This window comes from Papaver somniferum, chromosome 3 (assembly GCF_003573695.1).
Source record: "Papaver somniferum cultivar HN1 chromosome 3, ASM357369v1, whole genome shotgun sequence".
NCBI classification, from domain to species: Eukaryota; Viridiplantae; Streptophyta; class Magnoliopsida; order Ranunculales; family Papaveraceae; genus Papaver; species Papaver somniferum.
The window spans coordinates 130050395-130077770 of record NC_039360.1 but is presented as its reverse complement, the minus strand read 5'-3'; the positions used below and the strand labels follow the sequence as shown (position 1 = coordinate 130077770).

The following is a 27376-nucleotide window of genomic DNA, read 5'->3' as shown; positions in this document are numbered from 1 at the left end:
GTGGATTTTTTGATACCTTTGAGATGAGAAGTAGGATCCATTTTTACACTCTTCTTTTGTATTGTTTGAAAAAGCGGGGGTCTAACAACACCACCCAATATTTCGCTTAGCAATCTGTATGGACTAACTCCGAAATAATTTGCTAGAGAATCAACTAGACATTCAGACTCAATCTAGATAAAAAGTATCTCAATGAGTTATTATCTCAATCTCTCAATTTTATCTTTACTCAAGCAAATAGAAATCTGCGAGTCTTTATCAAAGAGATATAACTTGGACGGTACCAAAGACCAATGTCCAAGGATCAACCAATATCAATCAACAACCAAAGGTTAGATTTCCAATTGATGATCTTAACGCACAACCTGTATTATTTCAATTATATAACAAATATAATGCGGAAAAGAAATAACACAGACACCAAAAGTTTTGTTAACGAGAAAACCGAAAATGCAGAAAAACCCCGGAACCTAGTCCAGATTGAATACACACTATATTAAGACGCTACAGACACTAGCCTACTGCAAACTAACTTCGGATTGGACTATAGTTGAACCCCTATCAATCTCCCACTGATACAAGGTACAGTTGTACTCCTACGCCTCTAATCCCAGCAGGATGCTACGTACTTGATTCCCTTAGTTGATCTTACCCACAACTAAGAGTTGCTACGACCCAAAATCGCAGGCTTGATAATAAACAAATCTGTCTCACACATAAAATTCTATCAAAGGATAAATCTGTCTCCCACAGATAAACCCTAGGTTTTGTTCCGTCTTTAGATATAAAATCAAGGTAACATGAACCAATTGATAATTCGGTCTTATATTCCCGAAGAACAGCCTAGATTAATCAATCACCTCTCAATAATCCTTCCTGACTACACAAGCGGATTATCGAGGAATAACCAACAGGGAGACGCAGATGTTTTTTACTTCTTTATCTTGCCTATCGGAGATAATCAAATCTCAATCCAATCAAGTCGATTGTACTCGTACGACAGAAGATGCAAGATCAGATCACACAACTACGATAAAGTAGTATCAGTCTGGCTTCACAATCCCAATGAAGTCTTTAAGTCGTTAACCCGAATTTAGAGAAGAAACTCAAGGGTTAATGGAGATCGACTCTAGCGAGTGCACTAATATCACATAAACGTGTAGGGATTAAGTTTTGATCTAGCTAGAAGTCCTATATATATAGCCTTTCAAATCAGGGTTTTTCCTTAGGAATTAAGTAAACCTTATTCATCGTTAGATGAAGACTGATTTAGATTCAAGATAATATTTCTCAAACGTTAGATCGAAAAACAAAGCTTGCCATACACACATGGTAAACGTGTACTGGGTTTGTGAAACACATTCCCAAACGTGTACGCGTATGTTGGTTCAACATAGTAACCAAAAGGTTAACCATATGAGCATCTCATATTAACCTGGTTCTTCTTCACCATAACTAGTTCAAATGACTTCAAACGAACTGGTTAAGAGTTGTTCAATTGCTATGAGATCTTATGTAAAACACAAGACACAATTGAATCAAAGATGATTGTGATTCGATTGAATCATCTCAATGAACATTATAGCCACGGTTTGCATAAAGCATTCCTTAGTAATTTAATAATATATGATCAGAGCTCATCTTTAGATCATAACCTATTAAGTACACAAACAAGTTCGCAGACTTAATCAATCGGGTTGAGTGTTCCAAACTCAGAAGAATTTCTCGGGAAGAGAAGTTCTGCCAGTTCGCGGACTGGGTTCGCGGACTTAACAGCAAACGAGTTATATTGGAAATCCCAGCAGAAATTCTCGGAATGAGATTTTCCGTCAGTTCGCGGACTTGGTTCGCGGACTTGGCAAGCCAATTCCACAATCCTACCGATTTATCTTGATCAACAAAGTTCGAAAACTTCGGTTCAAGGAATACATGGTTATGTAATCTAAACTCTCATTTCAACCATTGAGACATTCTCAGAGGACGCTATGTAGCCGTTATTCACAGACCAGTTCACGTCAGAGCAATTTTCAAAAGTGATTGAAACTTTTCATGATTTTCGTCACTAGGTGAAGATAAACCTGATCAAAGCGAAACGCTTTACCAACACATGATTTCGAGAAAAAGATAAGCATTGAATATTCAGCTCGAAATATCAAATGTGTATGATCTAGTCTATATAGCATACAACTTTTGTCTCATAAGAAGTAGGAGATAGAATAGATAGACTTTTGAGTGATAGATAAGTTCAAGTCTTCACATACCTTTTTTTTGATGAAGTTATATGGTTCCTTGTGTAGATCTTCGTCGTTGTCGTTGAATCGCCATGAAGTTCTTGAGCTCAACTACACTTTTCCTATCCTAATCCGAGACTTAGCTAATAAGCTAGAAATCAAGACTTATAGTTTTGATCACTAACATTGATAAACATGATTGATATAACAACGCATGCAAGGTTGACCGAGCTATGCTCTAACATTATTGTTTTTTTTTTTCTTTTAACATCAAAAGATATATAAATTTATCTACATAATATGCAATATACTATGCTATATTATGCTATAAAAAATTACTACATATTAGTTTGGATAGAAAATAATATCTCAATATATTTGTTAATTATGGGAAACCTTTAAGTTTAACTCAAATATTTTATCTTATTTTATTTTTGATAATTATACGATTACAGGGTTTTTAGTTGGTAACCGAGCAACAAGCTGGGCACCAACTCCTTTTTGAATAGCAACACCCAATCTGTGAAAAATAAAACTACCTAGACCGCTACCAACATCATGGCTAACTAAACAATTCTTCAGACGCTTGAAGAAACAAATAGTATCTTCTCTAAGTTCCCCTAAGGTAGTAAAAGCTAACACACCCAAACCATAACCATGCGAAGTACAATCATCCAAATATTTAGAACGTTTACGCGCGATTGCTCTGGAGATAGCTTGGCCTGGGACAAAAGAACTAACACCATCACCAGTAAAGGGTGAGACACCTGTGACATCCATACACGCATCTTGGTCGTTTTCCCAATTGAGAACAAGGATATCTGCCGAACGTAGATCCTTGTTATCGTCTGATACAATACCCAAAGGAACTTTGTGTGCAGGGACACCAACTATGAAACAATATTCGCAACTACATCACGTACTAAGTCATAGTGAAACTTCATAACAACATCATTAGCACAGTGAAGCGCGTGATCGCCAAAAATATCCATAGGCTTATTGCAACAAGAGCACAACCCATCCTCAGCAAATAAAGGGATACCAAGACGATGGCAAACTACAACTCTAAACTGTTTGGGACCAAGGCACTGATCTAAGCCACTGATTGGAACATCCAAAAGGTAGTCTTGAGCATGTTTGATCTGATTGCATTGCCAAAGAATGGAGTCTCTTGCAGATAAAGTAAACTGGTCGGGGATTTACTTCTTAACTGCATCAAAATAAGTGACTTCCAGGGAGTGCATGGAAGGGGGGGGGAGTATCATTGACACAATAATTGGAAGGCAAACCACATACCTAAATAAACTTCTGAAGAGCCAACTGATAGGCAAACCCATTATCAGTTGAGAAAGAGCTACCAAGTATCGCCTTCTGCGCCGATGCAGTCTGACACTGAGATGCAAGATAACAATAAGCGCGCATGTCATCCATGGTGTATATGCCAAGACCACCATCTTTGATGGAAAGACTAGCCAGTCTCTGTTGCAAGGGGCCAAAAGCAGCTCCATCTCCTGTGATTAAAAGTCTCAAATATTATAGCAAGTGGTCATCAAAGAGGTCATAGGCATGTTGCAGAGCTTCCCCGTTAGTAGTACGCATAGAAAAATATAGTCTGGATACACGACACAGTTACGGAGTAACATCATCTCACTTTGAGGATCCTTGAGCTTCTTGATAGCAGACATTAGCTGAACATTCTTATTCACCCTATTAAGCACCATGTGACTAATGAAATCCAAATCCAAACTCACAGGTCCACCCAAGAGCTTAACGCCTTTGCTAGGCCTACCAATATCCTGGGGGAAAACACCCACCTCCAAGCTGCGTGGATCAGATGTAGGCAAAAGACCTCAGTTTTCTTGTTATTAAGATGAAAACCCCTGCTCGGTCCTTCGGATTCAATAATACTCAAAGTTATGGCAACTTTCATCGTGTCCCCGATGATAGTGCCATCATCCAGGTACCAGGCATGCAAATCAAGCTTACACCGAGAAGCAATGGACTTCACAAGAGGCTGAAGTGTCAAGGCAAATAAAAGGGGACCGAGAGGATCACCTTGCTGAACACCGAGTGTTGAAGACAAGATATATTGGTCATAGTAAAGATTAGCAGGCCTGGCATAACAAAATTCTACCCACCGAGAAATACCTGGACAATGAAGTCGGACCCTCTGAAGAAGATGAGACCCACTCACCATGTTGGATGCATTCGAAAAATTAATAAGCAACATTGACATGTTATCCGAATGACCTTTCAATTCCAGCAAACAATTGACAGCATGAAGATTACTTTCTCCCTCCACCGGAACTCCAACTCCAAATTTAAAATCTCACAAGTAAGATTGCATGTCCTTGCCAAATGAAAAAGCAGCTACCTTAGAGACCAAACGGCGCCAAATATTGCCAACCGCAATTGGTCGAAGACCACCACCAGGTTTGAGTAAAGGTGTAAGGGGTGCACTAGCAATGAGCTCACCCAAAACCTTAGGACATTTACCTGCTAACCAAAGGTTGACAACCCCAGTAATCGAAGCCACCAAACCGTCGGAAATTACTGTTGCTGCACCACTCACTGAGTCGACTAAATGCTGAGCACACAGGCCATCACGACCACAAGAATTATCTCTAGGGAAGCTCTTAATAGCACCAACGACTGCCCTTGATTCAACCGTTATGGGGTCACCAATTGCAATATCGTCCGGAATAGAGGCGGAGGAGCTGCAGGGTGTTTAGATTGTAGCTCAGTCAAGGTACTCTCGTCGCGAGGAGCTAACCCATTTGAAGACAAGATGCATATCGCAGCTGCAAAATGTCCGTAGCCAATCTTCTTTTGACAAGCACTTAAATTGGCCATTTCTGGCTTCTTTTTACCATCTTTTTTTTGCTGAGTGCTGTTGGCATGGGAGGCTTAGAAGCTTTGTGATCAGCGTATAGCAGCCCATGGGCTCCTTCCAAGTAAGCAAAGCCTGCTGGATGGCTGCAATAAAAATTTAAATTTAGAATGTTTCAATAGTTTGATTAACTTATTAATTTATCGATAAATTAATACTTCGTTAAATTGATAGAATTTGCCAGTTCCAATATTATATATTTATTGAAATTTTAATGTACTTCCATTTCTGAAAAATATCAATTTAGCCAGTCCCAACTCCATTTCTAAAAATAATTTTATGCATGAAGCGCCATTTTTTTTTGAAACGGAACGAGTAGTTGATTCGGTATACACCAGCCGGATAAAGTCAGTGAGTTGACTCATTAGAATGGAAAATCGCTTACAACTCTGTTAGATGATGCCGTTACTGACAGAGAGATAGTCAGAAGCCCATACACGTTTTTTCCTAATTCCAATGAGAAAAACTTACGTCAGTCTCTCTCTCTCTAAATCCTCTGTTTTTCATCTCTCCTCTGTGTTCTGGATCAAATCATTCAACCTCTCAAACCAAACCCAGAATCCAAATCTTTGAAATTATCATCAGTGATCTTCAACAGGGGAGGGGGTCTTTGAATTTTCAAAGAATTGAATCATGGAATCACTAACAGAAGCAACATCAGGTGCAATTGGAGCTCTACTAAGTACAACGATTCTTTATCCTCTTGATACTTGTAAGACTAGATATCAAGCTGAAGGTGGCGGATCACATGCCAAACCAAAATACAGGTATCATAATCAACCCCCTTTGTCATTTTTCCCTCTGTACAATTTTAAATTCTGAAAATGGTTTGATCTTTATAGGGTATAATCTTTTTTTTTTTCTGGGTAATTTTTATTCTCTTAATTTGTTCAAATTTGTGTCATGATTTGGTAACTGACAATTCTGGGGTTTATAAGTTTAAGTAGTTGTATGGAAATTTGAAATTATTGTGGTGGTATGTTAAGGTCTTCATATTGGTGTGATCCTGGTGGGGTGTTGATAGATTGTTTGCATTTTGTTGAATGGTCTTTTGTAGGAACCTCTCTGATGTTTTATGGGAAGCAGTTTCGACCCGACAAGTTTTGTCATTGTACCAAGGGCTTGGGACCAAGAATATGCAATCTTTCATTGCTCAGTTTGTCTACTTCTATGGATACAGCTATTTCAAGAAGTTGTATCTTAGGAAGAGTGGATCTAAATCGATTGGAACCACAGCAAACTTGATTATTGCTGCTGCTGCTGGGGCTTGCACTGCCTTAGTGACACAGGTAAACTCGTCTATTATGTTTGGTTGTAGAAACATCCATAAGCTTATGGCGCACCACCATCTTAAAATGTATTCAGCTTTCCTGAGGAATTGGTATCTACAAAGGCCATTTTAAAATTGTCATCGGGGAGCTACCTAATTGTTTTTTTGTTTTATGTATGCTTAATGGTTTTCTATAATTATTTCATTTGGTCTAATTACTTGGCTTACTTTGTAGCCATTAGATACAGCATCTGCAAGGATGCAGACAGCTTCCTTCGGGAAATGCAAAGGGCTCTGGGAAACCCTGTCAGAAGGGTCATGGAGTGAGGCCTTTGATGGCCTGGGCATTTCGCTGCTTTTGACCTCCAATCCAGCCATTCAGGTACTTTCCTATACCTTCAAGTAAGACATATATATGTACAGATCATGTGCAAAGGGGGATGGTAAGTTCCCGTTTACTAGGTGGATGTACATGTCTCTATAGGTCTTCCGTGAGTGTGACTTATTTCACCTACGAAAGCAGAGTACTGTTGCTTACCCACTCAACAAGTTGCAGGAAAATAATAATTAAATGGGCTTCTCATTTTTCTCCACTTTGCGATGTATAGAGTTTCTCTTCGTCTAGATAATTACTTTGTATAGTATAGCTTTAGGGAGGAGAATCCCTGGTAAAATGGTATGATATTGAATTCATGTTTGGATGGTTGTTGCAGTACACTGTGTTTGATCAACTGAAACAAAAGCTACTCAAGGACCAACAGATGAATAAAACAGGCTTGGGGTCATCACCTGAAGCTCTTTCTGCCTTGACAGCTTTTGTACTTGGTGCAGTCTCGAAGAGTATTGCCACATGTTTGACATATCCAGCTATCAGGTACAAGCTGATTTCTGGTGATAAGTTTGTGCATTTCTGTTGATTCATTTGTTTAAGAAGAACCTAGATGTGATTATTTTAAATGGCCCAGTAGGATGGAAGAGTTGATAATTTTAGTTCACGCCTTTCACATGGTGATCTTGCTGACCCCGTTAAAGCATTGATCTAAAAAAAATGGCCCTCTAATCAGTAGTTCTACCTTTTATCATTTCTAAATTGTGGAAACCAGCTTACGGTGGTTTATACAGGTTGAAGGTCATGATTCAAGCTGCTGATCATGACGATGGGACCAAACAAGCTCAACCAAAACGCCCTAAAACGATATCGAATGTGTTATGCTCTATTTGGAAAAGAGAAGGGTTGCCCGGTTTCTTCAAAGGGTTGCATGCTCAGATTCTGAAGACAGTACTGAGTTCAGCCTTGCTTTTGATGATCAAGGAAAAGATTACTAAGACAACATGGGTCTTGATGCTCGCACTTCGGAGGTATCTTTTGCTTAGCAGAAGTAGATTAAAGAGCACTTAAAAGCATTAATGGATAAAATTTGTAGTTGGGTATGTTGTAAATGATAAAGTGGCTCAATTTACTTACGGCGCCTAAAGAAATGATCATGTTGTAGAAGTAATAAGCGTCAAATAGAACCGTAGCCAATATTATTTAGGAAGATGAAGAATTAAGTCATGGTTGAAGCTTTTATTTTTGTTGAGTAATGATGCTATTCTTGAGACATGGCCTCGTTAGCTTGAAATGTATGCAGTCGTAAAGCAGTAGCTTGATGAATGCAGTTCAACTGATGCTTACCTGGTAAGTCTTAGTAAACTTTTCATTTAACATTATCATGTAACACCTAGTGTTCACCATCCGGAAGGGTTTTAATTCTTTATCCCGGTGCTTGAAAACATGGAACCAGAATTGCTGATGGAGATTTTCTACCTTATTAATGATGCGACGAGACCAGAATTGCTGATGGAGATTTTCTACCTTATTAATGATGCGACGAGACCGTCTGTGCCGAAAATCTTTTGTTATTTTATTTATTTATTTAGGGTCTCCCTTACTTTAATGTCTCATAAAACTTCATTAGAGACAAATTCAATACCTAACCAGGTCTTAATAATACCCTAATTTGGGAACATGAAAACAATGACAGGAGCCTAACATAGTGAGGTCTGCCCCCACAGGTCCAATAATAACAACCACCTAGTAGCAAAAACACCAGTCAATTAAGCAACCAAAAATACCTAACCCCACAAATAAGATTGCAAGGTAAGATGTCTTAAATTTTGATTAGTAAAATACTGCTATTTTGGTGAAAACATGAACCTTAATTTAGGAGACAAAATATAACCTAACAAATTAAGAAATGAATTAAGTGAAAGACAAGGAAGTAATAGTAACACTAGTGTACTGGTTAGAGAAAACAAAAGTCTTGTCATGGTCAATCTTTTTGATCCTGAATTTGAGGTATTTTCAAGACATAATAATATGATTTAGGTACTTCTTATGGAACCCAAAGTGACACTACTAAACATAGCATGAAGTAGCCCACATTTTTGTAAAATGGTCAAGCACTACAAATATTTCTATGACAAAGACACCCTTGCCTTTGAGTTCCAATTCAATGTATTTGCTGCTTTGGTCTAGCAAATTTTTGTTGTTGAAAGGGCTAATTTTTGGAAATGTGAATGAAACCCAAGTCTCCCCACCAAAAATGGATTCTACACATGGAGGTGTAGCTTTCATATGCATGGTCTCCCAGAACACACAAGCCTCTGACCTAACTACAATATTTTTCTCTCTTAATGAACTGGTTTTCTTGGGAACTTGGATCAACATATCATTCTACACACAATCTCATTTAAATTCTATTTTTTTTTCATCTCCAATCTTCCTTTTAAATCCACTTCCCAACTATTACTACAAATTAAAACAAGAAGAAGAAGTCTCTGCTGTCTCTCCCCATATCTCTTTACAGCTATAGCTGCTTCTGTACTGTACAAGCAACTAAAAATCCTTCAAAGAACAGAACACTGTTGGTGGGATTTAGATGCAATGATAAGCTGTTTAAGGAGTAGAAGAGGTACTTCATATTATCAACTTGGATTCATTCTAGTTATCTTGGTGTGTTCTTCAGTAGAAATTCAAAGCAGGTTCTTATTGGATTCTGCTCAACATCTTGCAGAAACACACCAAACGGTTTCTGCATCTACTACTGGTAAGGATGATAAAGAGATTTTTGAAACTACAAAAAGACAAGTTCCTTCATGGTCAGACCCATTACACAACTAGCTAGATTTGTAGCGAAGATCGTATATGCAGCAGATTGTGGGTTATTAGCGCATGGATATATAGCTATAGCTAGGAGAATACATTATTTCATGTTTTTACAGTATGATAAAACGTCTGACGGCGATGCATAAGACCGAATGATGACTTAGAATGAAAATTATTTATTGATGATGGCTTGAACGGGACAGTGATGATCCGGCTGTACCTGTTAAAACTAGTGTAGAATCTGTAGATGAGAAGTTTTTCTTCTATTAATTTTATTTTTCAGTGTTTGCTCCATTATCAAATAAGTGGAAAATTAATTATGACTATTTTGATCTCTGTTTCTAGCTTCTACGACTTTTTATGTGCTTCATTTGTGTAATTATGGTGTTCCCCTCCATTTGTGGGACTCTGATGGTTTAAGTCTGATAGCTAGCTATCTAGGAAAGCCTCTTCTAGCAGACGATTGCACTCTCGAGCAAACCAGATTATCATACGCAAGAATATGCGTAGAAGTTGATGTAGATTTTTCTTATCCTAGCATTCCTTTGCTAATAGATGGTAAGATTGAAATGGAACTGTTGGAGAAAAATGAGTTTTAATAAAAAATACTTTGGTTTTGGTGTGGTTTGATCTAGTGACCTATGGTTCCAAGGATATTTGCTCATTTTATGAGTGAATGAATCTCTCTTTAGTCCCACATTGGGTATAATAGAGAAGGAGCTCCACTATATAAATATATTCTTATGGATATGTTGTAAAACAATACGGGTGGAGCGGGTGGCTAAAAATACATATTTTGACCCATGTGATAAGCGCGTATTCCATGTACCAAGTCCCTTTTCTACACATATTTATTTTTGGCGAGTTTTTCTTTAGGAAATTAATTCCAAAAATTATTTGTTAAGAATTTTATTTATGGTAAATTCCTTTTACATGTCTTACTTGTTTTTGAAGAAAACCAAAACCTAACTTGATTTGCAAGTATTTCATCCTATAAATACAACTCGAAATTCTGTTTTCTATATACACAAGAAGTAATTCTTTTAATCATCTTCTTCCTTTGTTTGTGCGGCGTGTTACTTCCATCCCCGTTGCTGAGTTTGAAGAGAGGGTAACTTGCGTTGTGCTAATTCAAGTTATATCGGGCAGTCTTATCCTGGACACATCTTCGCTGTGAGGGGTTTAGCATTACCCAACTCGAGTACGCGAACTAATGTGTTAAGGACAACTTGTTGAACCTGTGATTCTGCCCTCGTCAAGTTGTTTCAGATTAGTTCTTTACATATTATTTTGATACGTCTAACGTGTTGTTCATTGTTGCAAGATCCCAACAGGAACTTCCAGTGGATTACCAATGGAAGCCTCCCAAGTGTACTTACTGCATGGTCTTTGGACATTCAAATAAGAATTGTTCTATGAAAGGTAAGTCTAGATGGAAATCCAAGAAAGACAGGACCAAGACAATGGGTAAACAATTGAATGAAGCCATCAGTAGTGATGTTTCTGGGCAAAGTGTGAACAAGGGGGCAGTGATAGAAATGGGTAAAACCGCTTCAAATGGGAGTGAAGGTGATGGTCTAACTCTAGGGAGTGATCAAGACTCAATCAAAACCGATGATGCAGCAGCAATGAACGTAGTCAATGGAGATGGTTCCATTGTGATTTCAGATGAAGGGGTTTTTGGTTCAGAATCAAATGGGACAGACTCTATGTTAGATGCTTCACAAAGAGGAAAAAATGGGCTGAAGAACAAATTTGCAAAGGAAAATATGACCGAAGATGCTAGAACTTTTTTTTTCACATAGAAGCAATTCCATTAGAAAGTGCTAGGAAAGGAGCATACGAGTCAAAAACATCTAAAGCTTCAACTGGCCTTGACTTGAGGGTCGTCGATGAGAAAGAAAATGTAAATGAACAAGACAAGGCTGGAGAATTAAATATGGCAGGGTTTTCAAAGGGCGAAGACTTAACTCCAGCTTCTTCTGGTGTAGATGATGCAGGCGGAAAATGGTTCTCACATGACTCTTGATGCAAAGGGGTTAGACTTGGCCAAAGGAGGTGATGATGAGAATTGGACAGCAGTTAAGGGAAGAAGAATTCGCCTCCTAGGAAAGAAGGTAAGCCGCCTCCTAGAGAAGGTAAGACACAACAATATCCAAAAACAAATCTTCTTATGGTGTTTAGTGACTTTACCGATGAAAGTAGATCCCCAATCAACAAAGTGGGAGCAAATGAAAAAGCTTTTAAAGCTTCATTCACAGTTGAAAATGATATTGAGGTGAAGAAAAATGTCTCCTTGCTTAGAGATAAAAAGGATTCGAAGAGGAGAGATAGAGAACTTCACAGGATTCAATGTAATGGAAGTCCAAACAAGGATAATGAAGAAATTTTGGGAAGGGGGCAAAGATCCCAATAAAGAAGAGATCTTAGTTCGAGTTTTCGTGTATTGGTAGTAAGGCTGCTCTGTTCCATATTTTTTCTTATATTTTTTTTTCAGTTAGCTTGGTAGCCTCCTCATAGTGTATTGGTTGTTAGGTAGTAGCTTCGTTGGCTTACTTCTGTTTGTGTTTCGCCTTAGCGAATTTGCAAAGCTTTTATGTTTTGTAGAACTGACTCTTGATGGTCAGTGTGTCTTGGGTAGTTTTTTTGGTCGCCCAGTTTGTATCGCCCAGGCATCTCTCACCTTATTTCTTTTTCTTTTTTTTTTCAATAAAATTTTAACTTTTTAATTAAAAAAAAAAGATTGTGTAATTACCGAGGGTAATCATTCGGTCATGTTGTTCATCATTTTGGAGTTTTTATGTGGCTAGCTCGATTCACTTATAGGGAAATCTCTCTAGATTAATTAAATCAAACTCCTAAGGTATCATATACAATGAAGAACAGAGAATGCTTCAAATCAAACCCCTAAGTCCTAATTGTGTCGTTTGGGCAAATGTATGTATACCTCATGTAGCGGTGGATTTGGTGTCGGTGAGTAGTCGACTAAGTACATGGAATGGCCCATGACCTTTCCTAGATTTGTAAGTATGCTGGCCGGATGCGCGTAGCGACCCGTAATCTTCAGTAGATTTGTATGTCAGCCGATCGGATGCACGTAGAAACCATAGCCTATAGTAATGGTAATGTCTGCTGACTGGGTGCGCGTAGCAGCCCGCAACATATAGTAATGGTAATGTCAACTGACTGGGTGTGTGTGGCAACCCGTAGGCTTTTGTAAATTTGTATGTCGACCGACTGGACGCACATAGCAACCCGTAGACTATAGTGATTGTAATGTCGGCTGGTCGGGCACACATAACAACTCATAGCCTATAGTAATTGTAATGTCACCTTTCTGGCCACGTGAAAACCCGTAGCCTTTTGTAAATTTTTATGTCGGACGACCAGGAGAAAATAGCAAGCCATAGCCTATAGTTATTGTAAATTTGTAACGTCGTCTGACCGGGGGCACATAGCAACCCGTAGCCTATAGTAATTGCAATGTCAGCTGCCTAGCTGCGTGTGGAAACTCGTAGCCTTTTGTAAATTTGTATGTCGGTCGACTGCGCGCACCTAACAACCCGTATCATGTAGTGATTGTATTTTCGGCCGATCGGGGGCACATAACAACCCGTAGCCTATAATAATTCTAATGTCAGATGACTGGGTGCATATGGCAACCCGTAGCCTTTTGTAAATTTGTATGTCGGCCGACCGGGCGCACATAGCAACCTGTAGCCTATAAAGGATATTTCTTTAATGAGGAAAAGAAACCTCCTCTTTTTTATGTATGGGTTCCCCCTCCTTTTTTCAAATTGATTACACGAAAATCTTCCGCATTATTGTTCGGCGAAAACTCCTAGCCAGATTATTTTACTATTATCCTTTGTAATTTAATGTCGAGGGAGAAGATCACGCTCAATTGCTTGGTTGGTTACTTCGATCTCTCCAGCCAGACGCATTCGGTTGAATGTGTTTTTAATAGCGATACATTCTGTTGTTGGGTGACCAAGACGTTGATGGCAGTGGCAGTACCTAGTGGCGTTCTTGTCCATTTTGTTGATGTGTACTACCGTTGGCGGTAACTGAATTTCTTGTTTGATACCCACTGTTCCAGCATGTGATTTTCTCCCGACTGCATGGCAAGGGAGACGGGTGAATGAAGTCCCATTTTGGTTGAATGTTGCAGCCTTGGTTTCTGGTAGCGAATTGATATGCGGGCGCATTACTTCCATCTGAGCTTTTGTTCGCACGCATATGCGGGGATCCACCGACGTGGTATTAACTGAATAACATCATGTGTGGTATGTGCCCAAATCTTTGACGCAGTCGGAAATCCTTCCTGCAGCTTCTTATAATTCAACGAACGTTAGGTTTCTCTTCAAGTTTGTCGTCATTCCAATTATGCATATCTCTACCAGCTGTTGATGGTGGATTTTCGACGAAGGCTAAAATCGTAAAATTATAATTTTACATATTTCTAACACGGGTTCAGACACGTATGTTAAATTCATATTTTAAGATTCAGACGTGAAAGTGATGTACTTTTTAAGTGGTAATAAAGTTCGTTCAACTCAGACTTGTGTAGACTCGATTTTAGACTCAAATTAAAATAGAAAACTTAAAAAAAATTGTTATCAAGATTATAAAAAAGCACTGAGACTCAGGATTCCACCAATCTCCAATTTTTATGTGATTTAATCTAGTCAATATTTATGCAACTCTTTACGTTTAAAGTGATTCTAATATTTTTGCCTAGACAAGTAGATTCTCAAAACAATAGTTGTAAATCGAAAGCATGGACCATCAAAAGACTTAACCTAAGCATGACCCATCAATTGAGAACACAACCACTTAATCAGAATCATATATTCGATTTCAGTTCAGTGCAAATAATCATAAAAGAATTACAAAAATTAAATTAAATATAATTTATCACATAATAATTGGAAAAATGGCTTCCTCCGTCGCCTCAGCAATGGGGTTTAGCTCCTCATATTAATCACTTGCTCAAAATATTTGTTCATAGCCCAAAAGTTGATTAAAAGAATGAAAAACTATAAAACTGATTGTTTGCAGCGGTGATGGACGACTGTTACAAAGAAGTCACTGTAGCAGCATTACAAATTTGAGACGCTGTTCTTATTTGCAACGTTTGTTCTTCATTAGCAGCAGCAGAAACGCGGGTTTTCCTGCAACTCAATCTCTTCAGCTCTTTGGTGTTACAAACTCCTCTGCGACTGCTATCCATGGTTTTGATCTTCATTGATCCATCTTTTGTTACCGTGAAGACTCCATTGTGTATCTCATGTTGAGAACCTTACAACTAAGTCGATTAATTTTGGCTTTGTTGGTTGTTCCATGAAATGTTATATGTCGAGCATTAGGAACTAAATTAATCAACTAGTTTGGTTATTTAGTTTGTACTTCATAAGTTTTTCTTTCTTATGTTGAGTACATGTACGATTAAGGTTGTCATTTTCTATGATGAACTTAGTCGGGGTTCCATAAGTTCCCTTATGTTGAGCCCAAAATAATTAAATTGATTACTTCGGTGATTAGTTTGGTTATTTGTATTCCAATTAGATTAATTATAGGTTCTCTTGTAATTAATCTAGTTGAGATTTCATATATACCACAAGTCCTTGTGTTGAGTATATGAATGGCTATACTAATCATGATCTTGTGGTTAATGTAGTCATATATTCCATAAGGTTTTCCTTATGTTGAGTATTTGAACAGTTAAGTTAGTTATCTCCGTATGATTAACTTAGTCGTAGCTCCGTAAGTTTACTTATGTTGAGCACAATCAAGTAAATTGATCACTTTTGTGGTTTGATTTAGTTGCGTATTCCAATTAAATTAATTATGGGTTTACTTGTGATTAATTTGGTTGAGTTTTGGATATAGAAAATCATTCTCATGGTTTTTGGTGTCCAATAAAAAAATCCTTCTTTTCTTTTGAAATTAAGGTCGCTCTTGTTGTTCTCTCGGGAATGACATCAAATGGGGGAGAGTTCTTTTGAACTTGTGCTTCATGGTAATATCTTGCAGGGTGTGCGGCTGCGGAGTTTTAGAGGGGTTATCTTGTATCTTAAAACTCCTTGATGAATGCATTTAGCTTCGGCTTTATGATTGCATCTAAATTAAGTTGGTATGTATTTTCTCTTTTGGTCTATGAAATGTCTCTTGTGAAAATTTCATTGTGATCCCGTTCTTTTACCTTTGCCAATTTTATTGACAAAAAGGGGAAGAAATATTGTAGTTCACACTACAAATACATATGGTTTTCGGATCATTGTGTAAGGGGGAGTGGTTTCCATGATCGATATGGAGTATTGACTAAGGGGGAGTGATACATATCACCGTAGTATTATTGTTAAAATCGTGATGCAATTGGACTTTGATGTTACATAATAGTACTATGACATTGTATAATAATGATCGAGAATCTCGATTTCCCTCATTGTTATAGCTACGGATCTTCAACAACGGTGGTGCGAAACTTACAACCTTTGGGATCATTGGAGTACTTGGAAGGACGAAAATTTCAAGGAACGTTGAAGATTAGACTATGGAATAGGAGCCACTAAAGTTTATCTTTTTGTATTCCATATGTATTAATAGTTTTTTCACTAAAATTGACAAAGGGGGAGATTGTTAGAGCATAGCTCGGTCGACCTCGCATGCGTTGCTATATCAAGCATGTTTGTCAATGTTAGTGATCAAAACTATGAGTCTTGATTTCTAGTCTATTATAACTAAGTCTCGGACTAGGATAGAAAAGTGTAGCTGAGCTCAAGGACTTCATGGCGATTCATCATACAACGACGAAGATCTACTCAAGGAACCGTGGAACTTCATCAGCAAAAAGGTATGTGGAGACTTGAACTTATCTATCACTCAAAAGTATATATGTTCTATCTCCTACTTCTTATGAGACAAAAGTCGTATGCTATATAGACTGGATCATACACATTTGACTTTTCGAGCTGAGTATAACCTACTTATCTTTTTCTCGAAATCGTGTGTTGGTAAAGCGTTTCGCTTTGATCAGGTTTATCTTCACCTAGTGACGAAATTCATGAAAAGTTTCAATCACTTTGAGAATTGTTCGGACGTAAAACGGTTTGTGAATAACGGCTATATAGCATCCTCTGAGAATGTCTCACCGGTTGAAATGAGAGTTTAGATTACATAACCATGTATTCCTTGAACCGAAGTTTTCGAACTTTGTTGATCAAGAGAAACCGGAGGAATTGGCTTTGCCAATTCCGCAAACCCAGTATGTGAACTCAGTCCACGAACTAACGGAAGTTCTCGACCGAGAATTTCTGCTGGGTTTTTCCAAATACTCGTTTGCGAACTTAGTCCGCGAACTGACGGAAGTTCTCTTACCGAGAATATCTGCTGAGTTTGGAAAACTCAACCGATTAAACTTAAGTCCGCGAACTTGTTTGTGAAGTTAATAGGTTATGATTTAAAGATGTGCTCTGAACATGAAACTTAAATTACTAAGGAATGCTTTATGCAAACCGTAGCTAAAGTTCATGAGCCGATTCAATCAAATCGAATCATCTTTGTTTCAATTGTGTCTTGTGTAGTTACATAAGATCTCATAGCAATTGAACAACTCTCTAACTAGTTCATTTGAGTCAATTGAACTAGTTACGGTGAAGAAGAACCAGGTTAATATGAGATGCTCATATGTTTAACCTTTTGGTTACTATGTTGAACCAACATACGCGTACACGTTTGAGCATGGTTTTCACGAACCCAGTAATCGTCTACCACAAGTGTGTGTGACAAGCTAAGTTTTTGATCTAATGGTTGAGAAATATTAACTTGAATCTAAATCAGGTTTTCATCTAACGGTGAATATGGATTGCTTTGTACCTAAGGCAAAACCCTGATTTGAAGACTATATATAGGAGACATCTAGCTAGAGCAAATATTAATCCCACACGTCTGTGTGCTACTAGTGCGCTCGCTAGAGTCGATTCTCCTTTAACCTTTGGTTTTCTTCTCTAAAACCATGTTAACGACTTAAAGACTTCATTGGGATTGTGAAGCCAGGCCCATACTACTTTTATCGTAGTTGTGTGATCTGATCTTGTATCTTCTATCGTACGAGTACAATCCTATTGATTGTCTTGAGATCGTGAGAGTTCTCCGATGGGCAAGATAAAGAAGTCACAAACATATCGTCTCACTATTTGTGATTCCTCGACATCCTCTTGTGTATTCAAGTAAGATCGTTGAGAGGTGATTGATTAATCTAGGTTGTTCTTCGGGAATATAAGTCCGGATTATCAATTGGTTCCTGTTCACCTTGATTTTATATCTTAAGACGGGACAAAACCTAGGGTTTATCTGTGAGAGACAGATTTATCGTTTGATAGACTTTTCTGTGTGAGACAGATTTATTTATTGTTAACGCCTGCGATTTTGGGTCGTAGCAACTCTTAGTTGTGGGCGAGATAAGCTAAGGGAATCAAGTACGTAGTATCCTGCTAGGATCAGAGATGTAGGAGTACAACTGTACGTTGGATCGGTGGGAGACTGATTGGGGTTCAACTATAGTCCAGTCCGAAGTTAGCTTGTAGTAGGATAGTGTCTGTAGCGGCTTAATACAGTGTGTATTCAATCTGGACTAGGTCCCGGGGTTTTTTTGCATTTTCGGTTTCCTCGTTAACAAAACTTATGGTGTCTGTGTTATTTCTTTTCCGCATTATATTTATTATAATTGAAATAATACAGGTTGTGTGTTAAGATCATCAACTTCTCTAATCAAACCTTTGGTTGTTGATTGTGTTTGATTGATCCTTGGACATTGGTCTTTGGTACCGTCCAAGTTATCTCTCTTTGATAAAGACTCGCATATTTTTATTTTCTTGAGTAAAGATCAAATCGAGAGATTGAGATATAAACTCTTTGATATATCTTTTTATTTATTGAGTCTGATTGTTTAGTTGATTCTCATGAAAAGTATATTGGAGTTTGTCCATACAGATTGCTAAGCGAAATATTGGGTGGTGTTGTTAGACCCCCGCTTTTTAAGGAAGCCTCTCACCCTTAGCTATCCTAATGGCAAAAAGAATCACAAATGGTTTCAAAAAATGTCTGTTGTCTTCAAGTACATTTCTGCACAACCACAAAGATGAGAAAGTAACAATGGTTAATGTACCATCAACGAGCCTGTCAGGAGCCCTATCTCTTGTCCACCAATATCTCAACCACTTGGCATAACAACATTTGTTGGAGGTTTTATTAAAGTCACGTATCTTGGCAGTCAAAGTTTCATACATTACCATTACTTCTGCTGACAGCTTTCCTGAAGATTGAGAACGCGAGGGTCAAACAACCACACCCAACAATTCGTTTGGCAATCTGAGAGGACTTACTCCAATACACTTTCTAGATAATCGACTAGACAGTCAGACTCAATCTAGAGTAAAGTATATCAAAGAGTTTTAATATCTCTAACTCTTAATTCAATCCTCAATCAACAAATAAAAATATGCGAGCCTGATTGAATATAAGAGGAGTAACTTGAACGATACCAAAGACCAATATTTAAGTGTCAATCAATATAAATCAACAACTAAAGGTTGGATATTCTAATTGATTGATCTTAACGCATAACCTGTGATATTTCAATTATATAACAAAATATAATGCTGAAAATAAATAACACATATACCATAATTTTATTATCGAGAAAAGTGCAAATGCAGAAAAACCCCGGGACCTAGTCCAGATTGAACACCATACTGTATTAAGCCACTACATACTCTAGCCTACTACCAATTAACTTCGGAATGGACTGTAGGTGAACCCTAATCAATCTCACACTGATTAAAGTTACAGTTGCGCTCCTTACATCTCTAACCCCAGCAGGATACGACGCACTTGATTCCCTTAGTTGATCTTACCCACAACTAAGAGTTGCTATGAACCAAAGTCGAAGACTTGATAAACAAACATGTCTCACACAGAAAAGTCTATAGGATTGAATAAATACGGCTTTCATACAAATACCCAAGAGTTTTTTCCGTATTTTGATAAATCAAGGTGAACAGGAACCAATCGATAACATGGACTTATATTCCCGAAGAACAGTCTAGAATTATCAATCACCTCACAATGATCTTATTCGACTAGCGAAAGAAGATATTATGGAATTACAAACGATGAGACGAAAGTGTTTGTGATTACTTTTATATCTTTCCTATCAAAGATATAAAATCTCGAGTCAATTGTACTCAACACGATAGAAACAGCAAGATCAGATCACGCAACTACAAAGATAATAGTTGAGTCTGGCTTCACAATCCCAATGAAATCTTCAAGTCGTCAACCTACAAGGTCTCGAGAAGAAACCTAAGGTTAAAGGAGAATCGACTTTGGTTATGCAACTAGTAACATACAGGAGGTGTGGGGATTAGGTTTCCCAGTTGCTAGAGTTCTCCTTTATATAGTTTTTTTCAAATCAGGGTTTGCAATCCAAGTTCCCTTGGTAACAAAGCATTCAATATTCACCGTTAGATGAAAAACCTAATTCAACCAAGCTAATATCTTTCAACCGTTAGATCGAACTTAGCTTGTTACACACAAATGAAATGTACCCTGATTTAGGTTTATGAAACCATACCCAAACATGTACACCATGTTGGTTCACAAATAGTTAACTGAGGTTATCCATATGGTTACTCTCATATCAACCTTATTCATCTTAACCATAACTAGTTCAAATGACTCAAATGAAACTAGTTAAAGAGTTTTTCAATTGCTATATTCTCATAGAATTATACAAGAACACAATTGAAACAAAATCGGTTTGATTCACTCGAATTAATACATGAACGTTATATCCACGGTTGCAAAGATTGCATTCCTTATTGATAAATGTTTAGGTTCATGTACAACCGATTTTAGAAAGTAACACACTTAAGTAAGCATTCGGGTATGCATACTTAAGTAACCGGATTTGAGTTTGTCTTAGTTTTCAAACTCAGCAGAAATTCACGGACGTGAACTTTCCGCCAGTATGCGTACAGGTACGCGTACTTTAGGTAACCAGATGAGTTTGATTTTTTATTTCAAACTCTGCAGAAATTCACGGACGTGAACTTCCGACAATATGCATACCCGTACGCATACTTACCCAGTCTCCTACAACCTTTTTGTATACATGCAAGTATGCATACTTTAGGTTCCCGGTTTTGGACTTATACACTAATGTGCGAACACACTATGCCTATATCCAAAGATGGTTACAAGATTCTAAACTCTTTATTTCAATCACTAGAACATTCTTCTATAATGATAATATCCGTTTTCACACACTATTAGCATCAAAGCAATTTTCAAGATATTGAAATAATCATTATTGAAACATTCCAAGCCCACATCAAATGATTGTATCACACAAACCATGTAAGATGTTACTCGGAAATTTTCTCATGATATAAGATGAACTTGGTCAAAACGAAAGCTTACCAACACTTATTTCGAGAAATATGTAAGCGAGATATACTCAGCTTGAAATCTCAAATGTGTATAGAGAAAACTATATCGTAACACGACTTATGTCTCAATATAGGGGATAGTAGAAATAGACTTTCCAAGTGACAAATGAGTTCAAATATCCACATACATTTTGTCGAAGAAGTTCCACAAGATCCCCTTAGTATTTCTTCGTCTTCAATTGATGAACTCTGTGAAAACTAAGCTCAACTACATAATTTATGTTTTGATCACTAACATTGACAAACATGTTTTAGATAGCAACCCATGCGAGTTCGACCGAGCAGTGCTCTAACAAAGATTACTTGTAATAGGAAGATGTAACAAGACTGCCACGTCCTCTAAAGTAACGGTGAATTCTCCCCATCTGCATACAAAAGTGTGAATCGGGACACACCAGCGAGCCATCAATGCTACTAAACCTCGTACGTCATGACAAAAAAAATAAGTCTCTGGTTGCTCGAATGGCCTCAATTACTTGTGCATCGTCCAACATAGCTCGAACGTGTTCGTGACCTAGCATGTGTCTCCCCCATCCAGAATATTCTGCTAAAGGTTTTCGGGAAAATCTTGAATTCTATAAGTGAAGCGGAATAGTGTCCACCTTGCAAACAGAATCGAATTATCGCTTGAGGAGACAACAACTTTCTCTAAGTAATTTCTCTGGGATTCACCAGAAGGCGAAATGCAGAACTTGAGAGACGTTTTTCGGGTCTGTACTGAATTACGAATAAGTCATCATCCATGTTGGGAGTATTCTTAGTTTAAGATACTTCTTCTTCTTCTCCATCAATAAAAGTGTCATCGCGGCTGAAATCAGACATCCTTGCAAAGTGGTTGTGATACTCATACGACACTTCTACTTCAGTATATCATTCATATATACAAGATGCAAATTTTCAGCAAAACAATTGAATCATGCAATAATGGGATAATAAGGATGCTCATATCAGGGTCTACAAAATGGTAATAATCCAACTTTACCTGTTTACAATTTAATTTCATTAACAGTAGTGATTATGACACAAAAAACTTCGAGAACTTGCTTGTTTCTTCAAACCTGCAAAGACGAGAAAAATTCATTATTCAAAAAAATAAAAAATCAAAGCTTGATTTTTATAAAACCATGAACGACTCACGTAATTTTCTATGTGTGAACATCCACTAATTTTTTATAAAACCATGAAAAATTCACATAATTTATCACTGTGTGAACATCCACTGATTTTATACTGTGAGCATCCACTATCAAATTGTAAAAATTTGCATAAAGATATTATTTCATCACAAATTAATTGTCTGCTATTAACAACTGTTCAAAAATCAAAACTTGCTTTAAAAAAAAATGTGAAACTGACGTAAATTTCAAAAAAAAAATCGTGAATAACTCAGGTAATTAAAAAAAATGACGTGAATAACTCACGTAAATAAATAAAAATCTTTTTCTCGCTCGGATGAGCATTCACCTTTGGAATGAGAGTCTTTTCTATTTTTGTGAAAGTCCACATATTCAAAATAAAATTTTGTTCTCATGAAAGCTCATAGACGAAATTTCTTCACCACAATTATATCATGTTTATTCAAAAAATATCTCTCTCTCGTATATTAAGGATTATTGTTCGTTTCCTAAACTAGTGGACGGACGGGCGTTCGTTTTCTAAAACAAACTTTTGTGAAAACTCACACATGCATATATATACATATTTGTTTTTTTGTTTTTTTTATGAGCAACTCATGAAAATAAAATAAAATAAAACTTACCTTCGAAGTGGCCGGAATTCGGCTGGAGAGGTATCAACGACGGTCAGCGGTGATTAGAGCTCCGGCAGTGCCTTCTTTTCTTTGTTGCTTGAGCAAGAGAGGATGAAGAAGAGAGGTGCCTGGTGGGTCAAAGAGGAATAAAAAAGGGGGGTTTCTTCTCTTTTATAACAATTTTTATTTCCAAAACCTAATTAAACAAGGATTCCTTGGTGGGTCTGGCCTGTAAACGCTAAACCGACCAAAATTGGGCGTTCGACCACTCAAATCAGTAGTTCCAAATATCTCCACACTCAATGGACGCCCTATCATACTACCAGAGTTCCTATTAAAGCTATTTCTCGCGACATTGGATCAAATCGAGTATTCTGGTAATATCTTTTACGACTAAGTTCAATTGCTTATTTCGTTTGTAATCAAGATAATCACCATCGAGTGCTTACTGTGGAATATGGATGTTCCTCACTAAGCATGGGACTTAATGTTGATGGTGGATTTTTGACAAAGGCTAAAATTGTAAAAATCATAATTTTGCATACTTCTGACACGGCTTGAGACACGTATGTTAAATTCATATTTTAGGATTCAGACGTGAAAGCTCATGTCATAATCTCTGACTGAGCGTACATCCCCTCAGAGCAGGCATGAATACGTGATTCGTAAAGCCTTTCAACTGAGCTTTCGACACTTCTATATATAATCGAAAATGATTGGACGACTCGTAGACATATTGCATGCTAGTATAAAGCGTTAACGTCTTCAGGATGTCAATGTTCCCTGACTATATAGAGTACACATGTATAAAATATCAATGATTGGACGCCTCTTAGACATATTGCATGCTAGTGTACAAAGAAAATTTCTTATGGAGTGGTTAAAACTGATAACTCAAGTCGTATTGTTGACTTTACATGAGGCACAGGTTGGTGCTCAAGCTCAGAAGAAGCAGAATCACGAGCCTGTATAGAAGCAATCAAATGGATGCAGGGATGCAGAGATGATAGAATAATCTTTTTTAATGATAACAAAAATGTTATAAGCAGTATGAAGAAGAGGAACAATTTTACGGTCGACTGGAGGTTTAAAGCAGTGTTGCAACAAGCCTTAGACTATGTCCAATTTCTTGCTAGTTCTTCTTTCGGTTTTATTAAAAGAGAATGTAATTTTCTTGTGGATAAGTAGGTACAAGGACATCCATATCAATTCCAGATACTGGGACAATTCTAGAAAGGGAAAATTAGGGGGAGACCCAAAAAAAATAATATTCTCATTGTCAGGCCCACAATTAATTTTTGGTACCGTGACACCCATAATTATTTTTGTGACACCCATAATTATATGAAATTATTAAAAATGTCTGCATGACGGGTTATGCATCCTAATTTTTCAGGGATAACTCGTTATGCATCCTAATTTTTCAGGGGTATAATTGGCAACATAACTTGGATATAACATATCTAAAAAACCGCGCCTTGGAATTTAACAAACTTTATACCATTGGAAAGATTTTAAAGAGAGCTACGCAACGAGCACAAACAACAATATCAAATTTTTGTTTTTCACGAAAAAATCGGAGGTGATCATCATTTTTAGGAAAATTTTTCGAAAACTTGATACATAACCACTATGCAGCCACCAATAAGGATGCATAACGCATTATGCAGACGCATAACGAATTATGCAACCATTTTCTCGACTGCATAACAAATTATGCATCTATAACAAGTTATGTAGCCATTGTTTTGGTTGATTTTAGTGCGTACATAAAAAAATTGATGCATCATGCATTATGCATTCATATTTACGGATGCATATCAAGTTATGCATCTATTTTCTCGATGCATAAAAGATTGTGCAACAATTTTCTCGATGCATAATGATCGGTGCCTAAGAATGCATAATTCTATAACATTTTGCTGGCGTTTATCCCATTCATGTGCCTTAATTTCCCATTTTTTCAAATCTTGTATTTTATTGTTTTCAAGTAAATTTGTTTATTCTAATTTAATTTTGTAAGTTTAGGTAGTTAAACAAAGCTTGGTGCTTGGAAAAGAAGCGGAGAAGAAAATTCGTGGTATGTAACAGTGGAGGAAAGAATGCAGCTAGAAGGCTATGAGGAGTGTGGAAGAAGTGTCACAGAAGAAGACTTTGCAATCTCTTTACATTCACTGGCATAAGAGAAGACATGGGCTTGAGAGAGAGATGTCAAGGGCCCAAGAAAATCATATCTCCCTTCACGCCCAAATCCACTTGATACATACATACACATCACGGCTTCTTCATTCTCATTTTCTAAAGAGAAAATGTTTCCCTTACTGTGCAACCTAATCATCGACACCACCTCCTCTATCTCTCTACCAGAAACACCAGCGTCCTGTTGCTAGCCCATATTTCTTCCCTAACTTCGTACGGTCTCACCACTTTGTCTCCTTCTTTCTGTCATGTAATCACCCTAACCATCACCTAAATTGCTAGACCTAGTTCTTAGAATATGGGTCTGATGTGCCTATTGATAGAAGTATGGTTTGAAAATCAATCAACAGAGATCTTGAGACAAATCACAACTCTGAACATGGCAACAACAAATTGAAGAAAAGGGTTGTCAGAATTTCTTGTAAGTGGTAGTTTTATATTCAAATCCCTAATTTCTGATTGTACTTTAATGAAAATGGGAATTGTTAATTGGGAAATATTGTATAAATGGGGGAGGCAGATGTATGTTGAAAGCATGCCCGGAGTAGCCGGTGCACCAATCCTTAGTAATTAATTTAAGTTTAATTTCACTTTTCTTCATGTTTTAGTTTTCTAACTAGGGTTGAGATGAAACTCCTAAATAATTAGAATTGCTTGATTTTGTTCTACTTGTTCTCCATGAATTTATATTGAGAATCATGATTTAATCTCTGAATTCATAACAATTTACTTTCACCTTGTCTGTCATGCATCCTTGGTAGTTTGATCAATTCTTTGTTATGTATTCAAGCTTTGTAAACTGATTTAGTTCAATTTATGATTGCCTATGCCTTAAACAGATAGGTAATGTTAGGAATTGACACTTATAGTTCAGTCTTTGATTGGTTGTGCTGTAACAAGACAACCAATGGTTGGGTTTGACAGATTTTTGGCTTGAGGTTAAATCATCAATTTGTGCAAGTGATCTATCACATCTTCAAGGTAGTTTGAGGCTAGAAAATCTATAACTCCTTGATTAAAAGAGAACTAGTATATCAAATTAAGGAGTTCTAAACATTTAGGTGGCGGATTCGAAACCGTAGTTATCTTTGTATTTGTTTTACATTTGTTTCTTTAGTATAATCATCAATCCTAGCCGTATCGGCAAACAAAATCCCCTTTGTTCACTCTTTCGTCTTTAATTAGTAATCGTAGAACTTAGAAGTTTACCTTCGCATCGTTACAACTCCCTGTGAGATCGACCTGTATTTGCCGTTATCTATGTTATAGATACTGTGCGCTTGCAGTTTATTGTAGGCTTGTTTAAAGTCCTACCACATAATGCATTAAGCAGCCATATTTTCAGTTGCATAATAGGTTATGCATGACAAGGTATGCAACCTAATTCTTTATTGGTTTCAAAACCTAGACGTCTACTGATCTCCTCCACGTCATCGGGACAGACGACTGGGTTTCGTTGACACGTCTTTTACTATGTGTGATGACTGATGCGCTGGCGAGTTGCTTGGTGTTATCAATTATAAGAATTTAGGGTAGCTTTTTCATTTTCTTAAATGAATACCTATCTTCTTCCGATCTGCAGTCGACAGTAATTACAAGGAAATTACATTAACTACTCTCCATTAAGACTAATTCCAATCAAAGTAAGTAGGCCGCGTAACCACCTCCTCTCCCTCCACTAACATACAAAGTCCGTCCACATCCCTCCTCTTTCTTCATTCACTCATCATCTCCCTTCTCTCTCTCTCACTGGAGCGCACCCTTCAATAAACAATCACAGAAAAAATACACCATCACCACCACAAAAGAAGAGAAGAAGAAAAAGAAAAAAGGAAAAGAAAATCATCATCAAAACAAGAAAAATCATCATCAGAAAACACACTCAGAGAAGAGTTTGATCATCAATCGTGTTTGTATATCAAGTAAAGAATGAAGAAATTTCTGGTATAAACCACTACTTTCTTGTTGATTCAGTAGTATCTTATCAGCATCAGCGTCTTTGATTCTGAGAAAAAATATTCCAATACTCTCATTCGATGAAGGTTATAATCATCTGTTTGGAGATAGTAATCTCGTCACTAATCACAAAGATGATGGTGGTAAAACAGTTCAACTTCAACTAAACGAAAGAACATGTAATTCCATTTTTTCCTTTGTTATGGATCTGCTGTTGGTTTTGTCGGAGGTGGTGGCTGTGGAAGTGTTTTCGGAGGTGGTGGTGGAGGTGTTATCCGTAGAGATGGTGGAGCTGTGTGCTATGGTGGAGCGGAGGTGGTTGTGCTTCTTATAGTATCTGTGGCTTGGTTGCCGGTGGTTGCAGTGGTGATAATGGCGGTAGTGAAAATGAATAAAGATGAGGATTATAAAAGAAAGAA

The 27376-nt window shown here is 37.4% G+C and overlaps 1 protein-coding gene and 1 long non-coding RNA gene across 2 annotated transcripts; both read left to right on the top strand.

The window, feature by feature from the left end:
• The first annotated feature begins 5551 nt into the window (after window positions 1–5551).
• Window positions 5552–8073, top strand: LOC113357372 (peroxisomal adenine nucleotide carrier 1-like). The gene is made up of 5 exons (XM_026600750.1): window positions 5552–5888; window positions 6179–6410; window positions 6627–6773; window positions 7105–7265; window positions 7514–8073. The coding sequence occupies exons 1-5, from the start codon at window positions 5755–5757 to the stop codon at window positions 7788–7790; spliced, it is 951 nt and encodes a 316-aa protein (XP_026456535.1). The 5' UTR covers window positions 5552–5754; the 3' UTR covers window positions 7791–8073.
• A 595-nt stretch (window positions 8074–8668) lies between these two features.
• LOC113361630 lies at window positions 8669–9862 on the top strand. The gene is made up of 2 exons (XR_003365235.1): window positions 8669–9345; window positions 9448–9862. It is a non-coding gene; the product is annotated as an uncharacterized LOC113361630 (long non-coding RNA).
• Window positions 9863–27376: the final 17514 nt, after the last annotated feature.

What these genes read in the sequence shown, in the direction of transcription:
- LOC113357372 (XM_026600750.1), top strand. Translation starts at nt 5,755, where the DNA reads ATGGAATCACTAACAGAAGCAACATCAGGTGCAATTGGAGCTCTACTA. An exon ending in CATGCCAAACCAAAATACAG is followed by an intron (nt 5,889 to 6,178) that starts GTATCATAATCA and finishes GGTCTTTTGTAG; the next exon opens with GAACCTCTCTGATGTTTTAT. An exon ending in CCTCCAATCCAGCCATTCAG is followed by an intron (nt 6,774 to 7,104) that starts GTACTTTCCTAT and finishes TGGTTGTTGCAG; the next exon opens with TACACTGTGTTTGATCAACT.